The sequence below is a fragment of the Urocitellus parryii genome, chromosome 5 (genome assembly GCF_045843805.1).
Source record: "Urocitellus parryii isolate mUroPar1 chromosome 5, mUroPar1.hap1, whole genome shotgun sequence".
Lineage (NCBI taxonomy): Eukaryota > Metazoa > Chordata > Mammalia > Rodentia > Sciuridae > Urocitellus > Urocitellus parryii.
In genome coordinates this window covers 64,858,955-64,878,734 of record NC_135535.1, presented here as the reverse complement: position 1 = coordinate 64,878,734, position 19,780 = coordinate 64,858,955, and the positions used below count along the sequence as shown (strand labels likewise).

At 41.8% G+C, this 19,780-nt stretch overlaps 1 protein-coding gene across 1 annotated transcript; it reads right to left on the bottom strand.

Moving 5' to 3' along the window:
* Nucleotides 1-1,143: 1,143 nt before the first annotated feature.
* On the bottom strand, nt 1,144-16,330 carry Cela1 (chymotrypsin like elastase 1). The gene is made up of 8 exons (XM_026398626.1): nt 16,291-16,330; nt 15,521-15,603; nt 14,088-14,188; nt 12,920-13,045; nt 11,507-11,643; nt 9,752-9,897; nt 2,107-2,256; nt 1,144-1,161 (listed from the first exon to the last, which is right to left on the bottom strand). The coding sequence occupies exons 1-8, from the start codon at nt 16,328-16,330 to the stop codon at nt 1,144-1,146; spliced, it is 801 nt and encodes a 266-aa protein (XP_026254411.1).
* Between the last annotated feature and the right edge of the window lie 3,450 nt (nt 16,331-19,780).

Genomic DNA, 19,780 nt, shown 5'->3' with positions numbered 1-19,780 from the left:
AGAGCAAAATTATCAGCTTCCCAGTTCTCTGTGGTTTATAGAACCCTGGATCCAGTTGCTTATTTTAGTACCAGCCTTAAAGTGCTGATTCACACTTAGCTTGAGGCCCCATCCTGTTGTTGCCTCTTCCTTTCTGTTCTGCATCTTCCCCTCAACCTTTTCCTTTGTTTGTTTAGTATCTTCTTTCTCTTTATTTAAAATCTGATTTGTTTTTAGTTCTTTGTTCCCCAGTCCCCTAACTTGCCACTTCCTTAGTGTTCTGGCATCTGTCCTACCAACCTAATCCTATACTTCTATCTCTAGTGTATCTTTTTTTTTTTTTTTTTTTTTGGAACTGGGGGTTGAACCCAGGGGCACTTAACCACTGAGCCATGCCCCTAGCCCTTTTAAAATATTTTATTTAGAGTCAGGGTCTGACTGAATTGCTTAGGGCTTCATTAAGTTGCTGAGGCTGGTTTGAACTCATGATCCTCCTGCCACAGCCTCCTAAGCTGCTGGGATTACAGGTGTGCACCACCATGCCCAGCTCTAGTATATTCTTGTAGTTCCTGTTGCCCAGAAGCTTAGGGTAAGCATTTGTTCTAGGCACTGGAGGGGGGAAACATAAGGAGGATGAGCCCACAGTCTACCTTGAGGAGTTAGGGCACATTTGGTCACTAAGGAACTTTTAAAAGAACTTTATGCCTTTCAATATAGCAAATATGCATAGGAGGGGGCATATGAATAAATTAATGGATAAGGAGTTCCTAAAATAGCCTAAAATGGATAATGTAAAACCGCTCCTCCTGGGCTTAGTTTGTGAACTGGTAAAGATAGAAGCAAAAAGGAAGCAGCAGCCCACAGATATGGTGAAATCCAAAGTGGGTCCTATAACTTCATTTCCTCTAGAGGGCTTAATTACAAATAGACATAGTATGATAGTGTACATTCATTTTTATTTGCTTTTTTTTATCTCTCATTCAATAGTCTCTTAGATTGTGCCCCCACCCCACCCCGTTGGGAATCAAACCCAGGGCTTTGGTCATGCTAGGTAAGCAATCTACACTGAGCTATACCCCCAACCCTGTTTTTTCCTTGTTGATCTCAAGTCCTATTGCAGATCTAAGAACCATCTTTGGAAGACCAATGGACTCAAGATAATATTCAGTTGTTTTGAAAAACCTAAAGGAAAAAAAAAAAACAGTTATGTCCACAGTCAGTCAGTGACTTTTTTTTTTTTTTTTGGTGGTACAAGAATTGAACTCAGAGATGCTCTACCACCTCTACCACTTCTACCTCTCAGCCTCAGCCCAAGCCTTTTTTTTTTTTTTTTAATCTGAGACAAGGTCTCACCAAGTTGGCTGGCTTTGAACTTGAATTTTCCTACCTCAGCTGGGATTACAGGTGTGTGTCATAGCACCTAACCCACAGTCAGTAACTTCTGTCTACCTTCTTAGTTTTTTAAGACTCCCAATTAAGTACGGCCCTACTTAATTAAGTACGGCCCTTATAAGGATGGGGTTTAAGGTTTATAAGGATGGGGGTAAAGAGATTAGGTCTTAGATATGTCAGTATTATAGGTATATGCTCAGGACATAGCAGCAAGGACAGACTTTGAAATTGCTGTGAGCCAAGATTCATGTCACAAGACTCCGGGATGCATTACGAGTACACAGTGAGATGTATTATGTGGTTCTACTACCACATCAGTGTAGGCAGAGTCTCATTTAACTCTCAAGCATTGCTTAAGGTGGTAAAATTTCTTTCAAAAGTTAAAGCAAAATCTCAAAATGCCCTCAGAAAGAAATTGTGGGAAAGGAGCATATCCTGAGGGCCCCACAGGTGTTTCTGAGTTTCGTTTTCCCTTGACTTGGAATTAGGATGTGTGCCTGGTTCAGATCTATGGTTGCCCCAATCTTAGCCTAAGCTAAGCAATACAGTGAAATCTGCTCAATGGGAAAGGGAACTCAGAAATATGGAGGGAAAGTACACTTCCCCTCTAGGGGAAGGGAAGGGACTTTACATAAGGAAAACAATTATTGTCCCAGTCCACCTTTTGCTCCCTAACCTAGCCAGTATATGGATCTCAAGGTAACCTGTTTCATCCCATTATTTGAGAGGACTCACCCTATTTATCCAAAAGATGTAAGCAGAGACCCGGGTGAAGACTGTGGGCTTCATGGAGACATTACAGCCCAGGCTGGACACAAAGCTGGTCACTCCGTAGACAGAATACTTGCCTCTCACCGAGCAGTGGAGGGGACCTCCAGAATCACCCTGCAAGGAAGAGAAGCAGAGTCCTAAAACTAGATCTTTTGATCTTTCTGCCTTGGCTTATGGTCTGCTCATTCCCCCCACCCCCCCTTTTGTGTGTGTGTGTGTGTGTGTGTGTGTGTATTTAGTTGTAAATGGACACAATACCTTTATTTCACTTATTCACCTTTTTTTATATGGTGCTGAGGATCGAACCCAGTGCTCCACATGTTCGAGGCAAACACTCTATCCCAGCCCCTGCTTACCCCTTTCTTTTTGTGAGATCTTGTATAGTTTTAAAACTGCAGTTCAATTATCTACTTCCATCATATCTTCACAATCAAAATGAATCTCTTCTTCCTTTCTAAACAACCAAAGCACTTCTTCCTCTCTTTGCAGCAGTTGCCTTGTATTTTGGTTTCATAATTTGCTTCTGCCTCCCACACATATCTATGAACTTCTAAGTCAGGAACTATGTCTTACTGGTATTATTCCTCTTCACAGTGCTAGCATAGAATGCTTTTGTTGTTTGTTTTTGTGGTGCTGGGGATGGAAACCAGGGCTTTGCCCACGCTAAGCACATACTTTTGACACTGAGCTACATCCTTAGCCCAAGCACAAAATTTTGAACTCTTTTTTTTTTTTTTTGGCAGTACTGTGGATTGAACCTAGGGATCTCTACTACTAAACTATACCCACAGCCATTTTATTTTATTTCATTTTATTTGTTTATTTTTGTAGTACTGAGAATTGAATCCATGGCCTTGCACATGCTGGGCAAGAGCTCTATTACCAAGTTACATTCCAGCCCCTTTTATTTTTTATTTTTTCCCATGCTGGCCTTAAACTTGTGATCCTCCTGCCTCAGTGTCCCAAGTCATTGGGATTACAGGGGTGTGCCACTGTACCCAAATTGAATTTTGAATATCATAAATTCAATAGTTGACTTAAATTGAACCTGGGATAGGAGAAGTATATAGTTCTAATAATTCCTTTATCCCCAGTATTTAGATCAATGGGTCTAATTATACCAAAATGTTCAGAGAGTAGGTAATCAACACATGTTAAACTAAGTGTGGTAAAGAGAAGAGAAAGTGATGAATAAGGTAATGGTTATGTGCTCAGGCTTAGCAGTACAATGACCCAGAGGTTTATAGACTAGGATATCGACACCGTTCTTACTCAGCTTTTAGAATGCCAGGTGTATAATGCCAGACATAAAATTAGAAGACCCCTAGGTTCAATCCCAAATTCTGAACAAAATAAAAAATAAGGGGTTGGGGATTTGTCTCAGTTGCCTCACATGCACAAGGCCCTGGGTTCAATCCCCAGCACCACAAAATATAAATAAATAAATACATACATACTAAGAGAGAGGAGTAAAGGAATAAAAAGTGAAGGCAAACTCTATGCAGGGAGAAGAAAGAAAATAAGCAATAAAACTATAGTTAAGGGCTGGGGATGTGGCTCAAGCGGTAGCATGCTCGCCTGGCATGCGTGTGGCCCAGGTTCGATCCTCAGCACCACATACAAACAAAGATGTTGTGTCCCCAAAAACTAAAAAAAAATTTTAAAAAATCTCTTTTTTTAAAAAAAAACTATAGTTAATATTGCATCCATGATACAAGAGAAGCATGTCATTAAACAGTATGTTTAGAGAACAAAAATTTACAAATCTGATAGTAGAAATGAAAGTTTGGGAGTGTTGGAACATAGAGTGAACAAACAAAATATATAGGAGAGGACCAGGAGATAAACATGTGAACAACAAAAATTCTAGAAAGGGCTGGGGGCAGTGGTATATGCAGCTCAGTGGTAGAGCAGTCACCTAGCATACAAAAAGGCCTGGGTTTCAGCTCCAGCACCAACCAACCAACAAACAAAAAATTCTAGAAAGAGAAAACTAAGAATGTAGGGGAAAAAACTATTAAGAATAAACATTTTTCAGAACAAAAGATTTGGAGTTTCTACAAAGAAAAAAACCCACTAAGTATCCCTCATAATAAATATAAATAGACCTTCACCAAGACACAGACCAATAGTGGTAAGAGTAGCTGAAACAGGTAGGTTAAAAATTAGTGGAGAAGCTGGTCATGGTGGCTCAGCCCTGAAATCTTATTTACTCCAGAGGCAGGAGGATCTCAAGTTCAAGGCCAACCTTGGCAAATTTAGCAAAATCCTGTTTCAAATTTTAAAATAATAATAATATTAAGGCTGGGAAAAGAGAATAAAATCATGGCACTTGCAGGTAAATGGATGCAGTTAGAGAAGATAATGCTAAGTGAAGTTAGCCAAACCCAAAAAAACAAATGCCGAATGTTTTCTCTGATATAAGGTGACTGACTTATAGTGGGGTAGAGAGAGGGAGCGTGGGAGGAATAGAAGAACTCCAGATAGGGCAGAGAGGTGGGAGGGAAAGGGAGGGGCAGAGGGTTAGCAATGAAGGTGGAATGTGATGGACATCATTATCCAAAGTACATGAGTTGGTGTGAACATACTTTATATACAAAGAGACATATGAAAAATTGTGCTCTATACGTGTAATAAGAATTGTAATGCATTCAACTGTCATTTTTTTAATATTTATTTTTTAGTTATAATTGGACACAATACCTTTATTTATTTATTTTTATGTGGTGCTGAGGAGCAAAACCCAGGCCCTCACACATGTGAGGTGAGCGCTCTACCGCTGAGCCACAATCCCAGCCCCTCACTGTCATGTATTTAAAAAATAAATTCAATTAAAAAAAAAAAAACTGTTACCAGCAAAAAAAAAAAAAAATAGAGGAGAATGTAGAGTTGAATTAGTGATGAATTGACTATGTATTCAGCAAATGAAAAAGTTACTGACTCCAGGGAAAACAAAATTAACATGAGAAAGAAAAAGTAATCATAGAATAGTACATGATTTACTTGTGAATAGCATTTTACATAATCATAATAAACATTGATTGTTAATCTAATCAAAAATATTTGGGGGTGGTAGAGAGTTTGAGGAGGTGATGGGAAAAGCTCATGGTTGGCAGAAGGAGACAATGTGTGGGCATAAGAGAGAACCACATATTCCATAATACCTGAACTGAAAAGTTAAGTAGTAATGTTAAATATATATTTTAGGGGCTGGTGTTGTAGCTCAGTGGTAGAGCGCTTGCTTGATATGTCTGAGGCACTGGGTTTGATTCTGAGCAGCATATATAAATAAATAAATAAAGATCCACCGATAACTTAAAAAATATTTAAAAATTAATTAAATAAATAAAGTTATTGTGTCCATCTATCTCTATCTCTATCTATATATCTATATCTATATATTCTTTTTTCCCATAGATGGAGGTAGACTGCAAAACAATCAGTGGAAAGAGTTAAAAGTGGACCCCTCTTTTATTATTCTTTTATTTATACTGATTACTCTTTTTCACTATGGAGTCTCTTGGTCTTATTTGCCAGTTTAAGCAATTTGATAGGTATAGCTTCAATAAAACTTAACCTTAAAAATAAAAACAAAACAGGAAAGGAAAGAAAACACCAAAAGTTCAAATTGGAGAGAATTCTTTTAGAGAGGAACTAGCTGTACCCCACCCCAACTGCTTAGGAAAATTTTTTCTTTTTAGACTACTATAATCAAAACAAAACAACCTGAATCTCTTCTACCTATATCCTACCAGGGATTTGAGAGTTTTTCAGAGCTAGAGGAACAGAAGATAATTAAATTGTATGAAATACCATTGTCTTATGCTAATTGACCGGAAAGAGAAGGGGTTCTGAAGGGTGGAGAGTGTGGCTGAGGATTTTAGGGCAGAAGGAAGAGCTGAAAAAGAATTTACTGGAAATGGGCCCATTGAATCAGGAGCGGCCCTGTGAATTCACTCTGAGGAGAAGGGAACTCAGAATTCTGAAAGGCCACAAGACACTATTTGGGAAACTCCAGTGGGAAAACACCTAGAAACACAATTGTCTCAGAGAATTAACAACTTGGTGGCAGCTGGAAGAGAATTACCCTGGTTTTTCAGAGTTCTAGGCCTTGAGAAAGCAGAAAGGTGTGAAATTTACTCAGAAAGATATAAATCTTAAGAGGTTATAGACTGGGCTGGGGCTGTAGCTCAGTGGCAAAGCACTTGCCTAGCATGTGTGAGGCACCGGGTTTGATCCTCAGCACAACATAAAAATAAATGAATAAAATAAAGGTATTGTGTCTATCTACAACTAAAAAACAAGGAACAGTTATAGACTGATGAGGACTTAGAAAAGGTTACATATGCATTAGTCTGTTTCTCTTGGCATTTAAGTTTTAACACTGTGAAAGCCATAGAAAAACTGGGGTAAGTTGGTCACCTTATTTCCATAATTCTTTGGGTGTGTGTGTGTCACAAAAATCCCTTTAATTCTGTCATTCTACTATTTCAGCCATCCAACCAGCTTCCTGCTAGTGACATCTCTTCCTCCTCCGTGTAGCTTGTACCTTGTAGTTGATCTGCAGTTCTGTTCAATTTCCAGACTCATGCAAGAAACCCAGGTCTGGATTAATCCATTCCCTCCATCTGGGTCTGTGAGTAAGATGGAGTATACATCCAGGGGGTCACTACCTAGTCTCCAACTTCAACACATTGGAGGACAATCTTCCTTCCCTTCACCTCTTTATTCCAAATGCATATAACCTTTGCACCTTCATTTTTAGCAGTCAAGTGGACTCTTCCTAGTTCATGAGTAACCAGAAGCAATAATACAGAACACCTGACAACTTGCAGCTACCCACCCTACAAACTCTTTCACATTCATGTGTATGTCTGGTGTCCCTCCTCCTCGTCAAAGTCAGTTCCCTCTATGCTCTTGGTTCCAACTCTCCCTTCTCTTCTGGGATCTTGTGCCATCCATTATTCCCTTTCTAACTTTGCACTCAGTTTCTTTCCCTTTTAAAAGATACATCCCCTCCATGATTTGCTGTCATTAAAAGTACCAGACTTTTTCTGTTCCTCCCATTCATTCAAGATTCTTGAGAGAGTTATTTACATCCTCTGCAATTTTTCTTATTGCTTCTTTATTCCTTACCCTTTTTTTAAAAAAATTTTTTTTAGTTGTACACGGACACAATACCTTTATTTTATTTATTTTTATGAGGTGCTGAGGACTGAACCCAGTGCCTCACACATGCTAGGCAAACGTTCTACCACTGAGCTATAACCCTAGCCCACACACATTCCTTACCCTTTGATTGAGCTTCTGCCATCACCACTAAAACTGCTCTTGCTGTGATTAACAGTGATTGGCCAGTTGCCAAAGTAGCCACACTGTGTAATGACCTTCAGTATTTCCTGAGATTCTGTAAATCCCTGCTACACATTTTTCTCATAACTCTACTCTTCCTCTCTTACTTAGAACTCTAGTGAGTTCTTTGTTCTTCACCTGGCCCTAAAGCACTCAAGCATTTATATTCTTGTAGTTTTTCCCTAACTCACTGCTTCTCATTCTACAACTTTTCCCTGGGGCGGGAGATAGAATATCAGTTGCTCTCAAGTGTCTCCAACCCCACTTTCTGCCCCCAGTTCCTCTTTCTTATATCTAATTTTTTATCAGTTAGCTTAATATCCAAATCATGCTAATCTCTGTTGGAACCTTTATATTGTAGTACAAAGGCAGCCCTAAAACACTATGTAAATCAGCTGAGGCCATGTCCCCTCCCCCCAAAATGTCATTTAGAACACTGCAAATTTATATATTTTTCATGTCATGAAATATTATTCTTTTAAATATATATATATATATATATATATATTTTAGTTGTAGGTGGACACAATGCCTTTATTTTTATTTACTTATTTTTTATGTAGTGCTGAGGATCGAACCCAGTGCCTCACCTGCGCTAGGTGAACACTGTACCACTGAGCCACAACTCCAGCCCCTAAAATATTATTCTTTTGATTTTTTTCCCCTAACCATATAAAAATGGACCATATCAAATCAGGCAGCAGGCTGGATTTGGCATGTGGCCCTTAAACCTCTGCTCTGCTGTAGCTGTAGGGAACGCCCAGTAACTCTTCATGTGTTCTAAGATTCAACTAATGTCTTTATTCATGCTGTCCCCTTTTCTAAATGTCTTCCCACCCCCCACCCCCTTTTTTTTTTGGTCTAGCTTCCTTCTATTTAACCTTTAGGACTCACAGCACATTTTACTTTCTTAGAGAAAGTTCTTTTCTGACTCCATGAGTACTTGCCCTCAGGTCCCCATATCACTCTCTGCGTGTCTTTTTTTTTAGCACTTAGTCACAATGTATTCTAATATCCTACTGGATTCTCCCCCCCTTGACATTGTCTGATTCATTCATCTTTGTATCCCTAGCACCTAGCACAGTGCTTGGCATGTAGTAGATTACACACCAAACATTGTTGAACTGCATTAAGAAATCTGTAAAGTGGCTGGGCGTGGTGGCTCATGTTTGTAATTCCAAGCAACTTGGAAGGCTGAGGCAGGGGAAACGAAAACTTGAGGCCAGCCTCAGCAATTTAGCAAGACCCTCAGCAACTTAGTGAGCAATCCTGTCTTAAAATAGAAATTAAAAAGGGTTGGGGACATAGCTTAGAGGTAAAGCACCCCTGGGTCAAATCCAATTTGGGCCCCCAAAAAAGAAAAAAGAAAGAAATCTATAATATGACTTATTGCTGACTGATCTTGTCTAAACAGAGTAAAATTCTATTATATAAAAACTATTATAAAATTATTTTGTGTACTTTCCCCTACCATATTCGCTTGTAATCTACTGCTGTAAATACTACTGGGGTAAAGGGGTGGTAATGGAGGAAATACAGGAACAATTGGGATTGATAGGAGTGGGAGCTACCTTACACCCAATTATAACCATCTTTCCAGCCTCAGCCCCATTCCTGTCATAAAAAATATAGGTCACAAGTTCTGAAGAACATATATATATATATACCAATATACAAATATTAGGCCATACACAAGCTTCTGAGGTGGGGACATCAAGTAAAACAAAACTTTTGGGGGATGGGTACTAGGGATTAAACTCAGGGGTGCCTTACCACTAGATTATATCCCCAGGCTTTTTTATTTTTTGAGACAGGGTCTTGTTAAATTGCCTGGGCTGCTTTTAAACTTGCGATCCTTCTGCTTCAGCCTCTCACATAGCTGAGATTATAGGTGTGGCAAGCAAGACAAAATTTTTTTTCTTTCAATATTTTTTTAGTTATCAATAGACCTTTATTTTATTTATTTATATGCAGTGCTGAGAATTAAACCCAGGGCCTCACACATGCTAGGCAAGTGCTCTACGACTGAACTACAACCCCGGCCCAAGAAAGACAAATTTTAAGGCTCCTTTCAACTTTGAGATTCTGCAAGGATAAAGTTACTAACACAGAACCATTCTCATTCTGATACCAGAATAGGAATTGGAGACTGTATGTGGATACCAGAGTAGGTGTGGAGTGAGCCAAAGGTGGAGGGAAGTGGGGAGAACAGAGGGGAAAGCAATGAAGTGGGACTCCTGATGCTTGTAATTTTTACCTGGCATCCAGCAGTAACTCCATCTCCACCAGCACACATCATGGTGGTCTTCACGGCGGAACCCCAGTAGGAAGGGTGAGAGCAGGTGGCATGGTCCACGGTGGGCATGGGCGCCTGATGAAGGGTCTGGGCTAGCTGTCCTTCGGCTAAACAGGGCATACAACACTGGAAGTCAGCCCCTGATGCTGACTAGGGAAAAATCCTTCCACACCCTGCTAAACTGTCCCAAGCTTTGGTGTACCATGGAGTCAGGGTGAGCTCCTTCTCTCTGCTTGTCATAGGTCATGAATCCTCCTCTCTTTTCCCTCACGTGCTAGGCAAGGGCTCTACCACTGAGCAATACCCCAGCCCTTTTAATTTTATTTTGGGACAGTGTCTTGCTAAGTTGCCCAGGCTGGCCTCTCTCCTCCTTATATGGCAGCTACCGGCTTCTTCCTTTGGGGAGGTATCCTTGCTTATTGTTCCCAGCCTCTAAACCAAGAATCCTATTCCTGCTTTCTATCACTCATGGATAACTGTGTTAAGGAATTAGAAAGGCCTTATTTGTTGACAACTCATCTGTGTGTCCTACTCCTTACAATACAAGTAGAACAGTGATCATGCACACCTGTTTTTATTTCTTAAGAGCCTGGTACAGCTTTTTTTACTTGACTCTTGTGGCTTTTCAAAGTCTTCAAGAAAGACAAATTTTAAGGCTCCTTTCAACTTTGAGATTCTGTGAGGATAAAGTTACTAACACAGAACCATTCTCATTCTGATGCCATGTGCTATTTCTTTGGATCATTGCAACAATGCTTAATGTTATGGATCAAGAAATTGAACCACAGTGACATTCAGTGAACTGACAGGAGGGCAGAGTTGGATTAGAAGCATGTCTCTTTCAGCTCTAGGTTTTCCCAATGGACTGGCTGGTCACAGCATGACTTGCCTGTCCTTCAGTAAAGAAAGTATCACCTTGTGGCTGACAGTCTTTTGCATCAAGATTAATGTTCCTTCCTATTTCTCTTCATAGCCTTCCTACCTTTCCATATTTTCTGAATAATATTCCCTACTTGAAATCTTCTCATAATGATCAGAAGAGGGCTGAGACTTCCTCTGCCCTGACTCATGAGGATCTATAGCTACTCCTGGTTCATTTATTCCAACTCAGCCCAGTACCTGTCTATGGAGGTAGCATGATGGTATAATTACCAATAAAGTGAGACCCAGGATGCCTGGCTTCTGAATCCAGATTTGTACTAATAGTCATGTGATTAAGGTCCTTAATTTCATTGGGCCTTAGTTTCTTCGTGTAAGAAGTCTTATCTATCTATCTATCTATGTATCTATTTATTTTATACTGGGAATTGAACCCAGGGACAATTAACCACTGAGTCACATCCCCAGTCCTTTTATTTATTTTTTTTAATTTTGAGACAGGGTCTTGCTAAAGTTGCTTAGGGTCCTCACTAAATTGCTGAGGCTGGCCTTAAACTTGCAATCCTACTGCCTCAGTTTCCTGAGTGGCTGGGATTACAGGCATGAGTCACTGCACCCAAGTGAAGTCTTTTTTAGTTCTTAGGGTCTATGAATCGCTGACTTGACTATTCCACCGCCTGTACTTAGCTTAGTTTCATGTATCAGTTATTTTATCTATGGTCTTTAGGTTGTTGGTTTCTGACTATAAACACCTAGAACCACAGAAAGATATACTCCAGAAGCTTAGCTGCATTATCAAGATCCCAGTGGTAGATGGTGCCAATGTAGATAACTTACTCCTGGTCCTGCCCCAGCCTGTGATGGAGCAAGGATATTTGTTTCTCAGAATGATTCCTTTCAGGGGCAGAGCAGACAGCTGGACATAGCTATTGAGGGTAACGCTCTGGGTTAGGCGCAGCAGGGCGATGTCATGGCTGCAGGAGGAAAGGAGACAGTTCACTGGTGGAATCAGGTCTTCCCTCTGATCAGCATTGGCACTGGTCAGTACTAAGCTTTTGTCACTCCATCTAGCTGGAAACCAACACTTGCAAGAAGGAAGCTAAGTTGCTAAGCATTTGAGTTTACAGTAGGACATTATATGTTTAACAGCACCATCTGCTGGAGAAATTTTTATATTGCAGCCTGGCTCTGATCTGTGCATCCCTGGGAAGTGGAGAATGGGTAATCAGAATGGAGCAGATGGCATGATATTGGGGGCAGCTTTTAAAGAAAGATGTGAAAGACTGCATGGCTCTGAAAGCTCTGCAGAAGTGTCCCAATACTTGTACCCATCCCCACCTCCACACTCTACAGAATTATCACCTTTTTTTCCTTTATTCTTTCTTTTAAACTTTTTCTTTCCTTCCTTCTCCCTCCCCCCTCTCTCTCTTTCTTTTTCTTTCTTTCTTCTTTCTTTCTTTTGGTGTTGGGGATGAAACCTGGGTCTTCATTCATGATAGGCAAGTGCTCTACCACTGAGGTAAATCCAAAGCCTTGAAAAAAATCACTTTAATAATTTCTTCCCCAGGGCTGGGGTTGTGGCTCAGTCGTAGAGCACTTGCCTTGCATGTGTGAGGCACTGGGTTCAATTCTCAGCACCGCATATAAATAAATGAATAAAATAAAGATCTGTCAACAACTAAAAAAAATTAAAAATAATTTCTTCCCCAAAAGTGTACAACTTGGTCTTATGTAAGGTTCATTTTAAGAAATTTCCTTTTGACACTGGGTCTTAGCCCAGTGGGAGAGCTCGTGCTTAACATGCCTGAGGCCCTGAGTTTCTTCTCCAGCACCAATAGAAAAAAAAAAATCTCCCTTTACTTATAGAGTGTATTCCATAAAGTGAATAATAAATAATAACAAACAAATAAAGCCTAGAGACATTAAAATAGAGAGAAGGGCTTTCACTTAATCAAATCACGCAAACCCACCTACATCGAACAAATCCTAAAGATCTTCAGAAATTCTCAAGCCCTCCCCAATCTAAATTCTCAAAGTTCTTCTGGATGAATGAGCCAGTTTATTACTCCCTGTAGGACATAGTGCCCAGAGATTCTCCAGACTCCTCATCAAAGGCCCCATAAGCCACCAAGTTTCAGGCAATGCAGGCCCCTCTAGCCTCTGGGAGAACACGTGAAGGGAACCAAGACCCAACTAGATCCAGCAGCTGGCTCATCAGCTCTCCACCCCCCAGTTCCACCTTGTCCCTACCCGGCAGCCACGTCCTTGCTGTCCCAGTTCGGGTGTATCACGATCTTATCCACTTCCATGTACTGCTCCGTCCCTTCTTCCTTTCCGAGGTTGTGGTCCCCAGCCACCACACGGAAGACCATTGGGCTGGAGTGAGAGGGGAAAGCCCTGAGTGATTCAGGAGGCTCCCTTTCCTCCCGAGAGGAAAGTTGAAAAGAACTCTTTTATCTTTAGGATAGGAACCCATCTTAGTTGGCCCGCAGACGAGGATGGAAGACCCTCCAAGAGGAGGAAGTAACAAGCTCTCTCATTCCTTAATTTACTACTGACTTGTGGAAGTGGGAAAACTATCAACTTCATGTTCACGGTTTATTAAGCTAAACATCTTCACCTGGGACAGCTGTAGTAAGCACAGTAAAATCATGGCTCTTAGCCACAGAAGGACTTTAAAGGAAGAACAAACTTCTCGGCTAGTAATTGTGGTCCTGGAACCAGCCTCACTCGGGACTAACCAAATCAGAAACTTTGCTGAGTGGAGCCTTGTGCTTTCCAGGTGACCCCCACACAAACACCACACACACACACACACACACACACACACACACGGGATTGAACCCAGGGGTGCTTTACCACTGAGCTACATCCCCAGTCCTTTGTATTTTTTTATTTTGAGATGGAGTTACATTAAGTTGCTGAGACTGGCCTCAAACTTGTGATCCTCCTGCCTCAGCTTCCTCCCAAGTTGCTGGGATTAGAGGTGCACCAGGTGATTCATGCTCAAATATGAGAACTTCTGCTCATGACAAATATGAACAAACTTTAGTTCTATGTTGACTAGGCACTTAGATATTTACTCACTCCTCATAACGGCTCTACAAAATAGGTATTATTACCTAGTTTTAGAGATAAGAGAATGGGAGACTAGAGGAGCTAAGCAAGTTGCCCAAGGCTACATGGGTAGGAGACAGTGCAACAAAATTTGGAAGGGATCCTTCCTGACTCCAAAACTTGTACTTTTCTCTCATACCCTTGCTCCACTGACTCCTAAACACAGATGGGCTGGGCAACAGCCCACTGCCCACACCCATATTATACTGCCCCTGTATAAGTTAAAGTTGCGTATTTCTCCAAAAAGATAACTTTTTCCCCTCCCAGAGGCTCAGAAATGTTAGTCTTTGTTTTTTCTCACTGGTCCACGCAGTGAGCCGCTGTCAACACCCAGTTCTCTTTGACGAGGGTCCCTCCACAAGTGTGAAACCAGGAACTTCCAGACTGGTACTGGAGGGAAACCTAGACGGGGAGGAAAGAAAAGAAGAATAGGCTGGTGTTTGCCCAAAGTCTTTGCCCCCAAACATGTCACCTTAAATTCCTGACTTCCCTCAGGACATCCTCTTAACTTTCTGGACTAGGGAGAGCAGGCAGGTTTCCTTTGACCAGTCAATTGCTATTGTTTGTTTGGTAATGGCTACTCAGGGGGTGTTGTTGAGAAGGGGTGCATAGATGTTTCTGGGGTCAGCTGGAAAGGGTGCTCCATTGTTTGGTGATGTTTGCTGTGCACATGGATAGGGAAATAAAGGCACAATACTGTATTTGGCATTTATAGGCTAGTGTTGCAATGGGCCTAGAGCCCAGGTCCTTTTATCTCTGTACCCTGTTGGAAAGGAAATGTATCCAGTTGTAACTCCTTCATCTAAGCCCTATACCATTTAGTTCTCAAGAGTTCTCCCTTCAATGTTTTCAAGAAGTATCCTGTACCCCCAACCCAGGGAATACTTAGAAATGCTAATGGAATGCTTTTTTTTTTTTTTTAAGTTCATGCTTCCTTGTATCACACAGCGAATCTCCTGAAGATTGGGGCTCAAACTGTCATAAATTGAATCTAGTTTAATTTCCAGGTGTGGCTATTCACCAATCAATATGCCAGTTTTTGCTTTTTTGGTACCAGGGATTTAACTTAGGGGTGTTTAACCACTGAGCTACATCCCTATCCCTTTTTATTTTATTTTATTTTTTGAGACAGAGTATTGCTAAATTGCTTAGAGTATTGCTAAGTCACTTAGCGCTTCACTAAGTTGCTGAGGCTGATTTTGACCTTGTGATCCTCCCGCTTCAGCCTCCCAAACTACTGGGATTACAGGCATGTCCCACTGCACCCAGGCTGCCAGTTTTATATATTTACATTTGCTTGGATCAGGGGCCAGCTCCTGCATGAAGCAAGTGGTAACTCTAGCCAAATAAGCACAGCGCTCAATGCGTGTGGTACTGTGTGGTGCGTGTACATGTGTACTTCATGCGCTGGTGAGGGCATGCGTGCTTGAAGGTATGTGAAGCCCAGTGTGTGGGTCTAGCACATAGTCCTGCAGGTGTGTCACAGTAGTGTCTCTGAGGTATAAAAGTCATTGTGTTTGGGTGCATGTCTGGGAGAGTATGGCTGATATTCAAACCCCTTCTTGCAAGGCTTTTGCATTTAGAAATCCACACAAGCCTGGTCCCATCCATCTTTAAAATAGACAATTGGAGAGCTGCCTGTTGATCAGGACGCACACAGACAGCACAACACTTTTTCTGAGTGTGCAGCAACTCTTATTTGGGTAAAAGTTTGGGCTGTGAAGGAACACCCACCTGAGAGGGCCAGGAATTCTTCTGGGCCTCAGTCCCTCCAACCACCCGAGCATTAGTTTCTGGAAAGTTCGGGATGCTGTTTCCTTTGTGGGACAGAAGAAAAGTGAGTGATGACTAAGCATGGGGTCAACCCTGGGTGGAAGTGGGGGTGGGGGTGGGGAGTGGTGGTTGTGTTTGAGGAATGTTAGCTTTGTCTGCAAATTCACAGCTCTTTCCTAACAAATGAGGGGCCCAGCTCTGAGTTCTCTGAGTTCTCTGAGCCTTTTTTTGAAAGTAAGGGAGTCTGCAGTGCCAGAAGTCCCAGGAGTCCTGAAATTCTGTCTTGCTGTGAAGGACCTATCCAAAATCACCAGGCTAGGGACTAGAGGACCCTGTGATCTTAGCTCACCCAAGGTCACCCCTGGGCTGGAGAAGAATCCTCTCCCATACTTTAGCAGGATTCTCCAGGGGACAGGGACAGACATGCACATCCCAGGTGGGCACTGGCTGAGGATGTCCTCTGGCGAAGGAGGCTGGTGGAGAAGCCCAGGTACCCCCAGAAGGGGCTTCTTTCTGCTTCATGATTCAGAGAACTGCCACCCAGAAGGGTCTTACCATGGCCCTCATCTTTCCTATCATGTGCTCCAGAAAAGTAGAACTTTTGCTGGATTCACAGGCAGAGCGTCCCACTCTCCTCTGGGATAGGCAGCTGGCTCCAGCATCAGGAAGGCTTTCCCACCCTCCGGATCAAACCCCCTTACTGTGGAACTCAGGTCAAATGATCCACTTACCATAAAGGACTAGGGTGGCGAACACCAGGAAGCACAGCATGTTGCCAGCAGAGTAGACCACTGTCCCTTGCCTTGAGCCAACCTCTTTATACACCTCTTATCAGCAGCTTTGCTGACCTTCTTCCTGCCAGCTGGCAGGGCTGTGGGTGGAAGGCAGGGAAAAGCACAGGTGACATGGAAGTACAAATGAAAAGATTTCTTTTCAAGTAAACTAATTAATCTGTTCTTCAAAGACAGAAGAAAGTTGGAGCTCAATTAATCATCTGCTTTCAGTTGAAAAACATCCAACAAAATTTCAGAAATAAAATGGAGAACCAGGATGGCTTTCCCCTGGGGTGCACCCCTCATCATCCTACCTTGTCATCCGTCACTGCTCCCACAGTCCTCCAAAGCACCACAGATGCAAAGACCTGCCTGGTGCACGAGTTGATGAAGGCAAGGAGGGGGGAGTGGTCAGTAAGAGGAAGGAGGAGTTAGTCATGGTGGTGCACACCTGTAATCTCTGCTACTTGGGAGCTGAGGCAGTGAAGCAAGAACAGAGATCAGGCAGTTAGTGTAAATAGATGATCAGGTCAGGAAGATAGAAGCTGAATGGGGTCTGGAAGATGGAGGCTGATTCAAAGGAAATGGAATGTTAATATCTTCAGGACACATTCCCTTCACTCATGGCCAAGTCACTTGCCACTGGAGTACTGAAATGCTAATACCTTCAGAGTCCTCTCCCCTGCTGCAACCTGTTGTCAAGGTGATCTCCTTCCAGGGAATTGTTCCTCCCAACAAGGGGCTGTTAATGAATGCCTCCTGGGCTGCTCCCTTTCTTCCTGGACCACTGGGCATTTTCATTCCCACTCTTGGCCCACCTTTTGATCATGAGTCACTTTGGTCATGGGTCATGTAAGCAGGATGGGGAGTGTGTGAGAACAAAGAAATTCTAAAATATATAAAAGGGGCAGGACACCCCCACTTCTTCAGATACCCGCTATGGACCCCTTCTTTCTCCTGGGAGAAGTCTGTTTCCATCCTTTAAATAAAACTTGCTTTCTATGCTTTCTTCAGTGTTTCTCGGGTGTTCAATCTTCACATCTGGGGAAAAGGAACTTGGCTGTGATTGATTCTCATCACCAGCCAGATCTCATTTGGAGGTCCCACCAAGATCACCACAGAGGTATACTCCTTCACATGCACCCCATATCTTTTCTTTCTTTCTGGAGTACGCCCCTTCCCTCACAGATCAGATTCTAGTTATTCGGACTCTAGGGTTTTGAGGGAGGGACGTGGAATTGTTCTTAGGGAAGTGCCTGGGTTCCCTTTGTTCATAGCATTTACAGGTAGTCGAGATTCTCCCCATTGTTGTTTCGATGTGCTTTGCTGCCTTCTTTGACTACAAAAATGGAGATTTATACCCACAGCCTTATAACAATTCTTTTGATCCACAGTGAGCATAAACTCTTTATTCCAGCCTTACCCCCTAGTGTTCTGCTGCTGCCAAATGTGATCTCAATACCAACCGTCTATGGAATAGAGAATCATGGCCATTAGAGGGAAATATAAATTTTAATACCATTCTACAGATCAGCTTGTTCTGTAAAAAAGGAAGGAGATAGTCTGAGGTTCCAACCTTGTTTAAGATACCCAAATTTTGCCAAAAATGTAAATTAGACTCAGCTATGATCCCCATTCTAAGTGAGGCCAAATTTCCCTTCCCAAAAGTTTATTAACCAATGGGAGGCTCAACACAGACAGATCAAGGTTCATTTCAAAAACATGCTGTATGTTCTCCCAGGGAATTACAAGTCATACTGTAAGCACAAATAACCGAGGCAAAAGAAGACCTCAACGTATTTAGCAATGCCGTTTATTAAGCACTGGAGGGGCTCATTTTGAGGTAGAAAATGGCTGCTGGTTACAGAAAGAGTCTGTGTTTTATAGTTTACAATGAGGGTGGCTTAATCACTGGAGACTGAAGCAGAACCTGTTGGTTTAGGCAGTCGGAAAAAGGTTGTGAAAAGTCTGAAACTGATTGTTACTGGGAAGGGATGAAAGCTCAGAGCCCAGTGCTCATTGGTTATCTTCTTCCTCCAGGATCCATTGTACCCAGAACTTCATTATTTGCTTTTCTCCTTCCAGGACTCATCAGCAATGAGAACAGTGAAAGTCCAGGGTCCAGGGCCCAGCACTCAGTATCTGCCTCCTCCCTTCAAGTCCCATTGTCACTGGAAAGGGATGAATGTTTGCCTTTTTCTTCTCTCCTTCATCCAAGGCCACACTGTCCTCCTTTCTTCCTGGGCTGTTTTGGGGGAATGTTACTTTCATATCCTTACATTCAGTAAAGGTGGATAGTCCCGAGGCTTGCATCTTTTTCATGGCCACCCATGAAAAAGCACAGGGTTCATGACCAAACTGGTAAGGCAGCAGTTAAATCCAGAGGTCACACATGGAAGGATGGGTAAAGAGGCTCCAGGAATACAGACTCTGATATCACAGAGACATCCCCTAGCCAAAGAGACAGTTGCTCAGCCAAAGAGACTGTTGCTCAGTGTAGGCACTTATGGGATCTGTTCTCTTTCCCTGCGTTTTTTGTTTTCATGTGTTCAGAGGGAAGTCTCATCCTCAGAAGTAATGGGAGAGGATGTCTCATGATTTTCTGCTTTCAAACTTGCCTTGATTACCAACTGAGGAAATAAAAATAGTTTAAAAATGCCCTCAAAACAACAGTTTCCTTTACTTAGTTTATGCCAGATCTATCTCACCAAGTCTTGCATTAAAATGTAAATTGTGGAGCCCTGGGAAGCTTGCAAATTTCCACAGGAGTCTGGTTTAGGATGGAGATAAAAAAAATGTGGATTTTAAATCCTAGCAGCTTGAGAGACATAAATGGCTGGCTGCAGCACAGGGAGGAAAAGTAAAATAAATGGTCAAGTCTTCTTTACCTTTAGAATTTTTACCCAAGGATTTTAGGGCTCTCTCTCTTTCTTTCATCTGAACTCACTTTAATCTGAGCCAGAAGTAAACTCTGATCTGATAAAAATGTTCTGCATGCTTCTTTACTAGAGTAATTAACCAACACGTCATTTTCACCCCCTAGAACTCTTGTTTTTTTTTTAAATTCTATATATTTTTGAGCTCATGGTTTTATGGTGAATTCACATTTTGATTCTGCATGCCTAATTTAATATGTTTTCCTGGCCAGTCTTATTTTATCTAATTATAGTGGTTTTTACACTGTTTTGTTCAGAGGCCAAATATTTCAAGGATTAGCTCTCAATCTAATAGAGGCTTTAGTAAATATCCGTAGCATTGCAGTGGAGCTCTACCCACAATGGTCTTTGTTTCTTGTTCGTTTTGTGTAAGTGTGCACATCTGTGTGTTGTTATGTCTACATGTGCCTGTGTCCATATATCATGTACATGGTATCAAAATTGGCATATAGATAAATGGGTGCTCATAAATTAAAATTTAAAAGTAAAATGAATCCAAATACCCCTAGTTC

Coding starts and splice junctions, on each gene's coding strand:
- Cela1 (XM_026398626.1), bottom strand. CDS start 16,330: ATGCTGTGCTTCCTGGTGTTCGCCACCCTAGTCCTTTATG. Junction 14,189..15,520: donor AGAATTCCTGGCCCTCTCAG/GTGGGTGTTCCT, acceptor CTCCCCGTCTAG/GTTTCCCTCCAGTACCAGTC. Junction 13,046..14,087: donor GCGGCTCACTGCGTGGACCA/GTGAGAAAAAAC, acceptor CTCTCACTCCAG/CCCAATGGTCTTCCGTGTGG.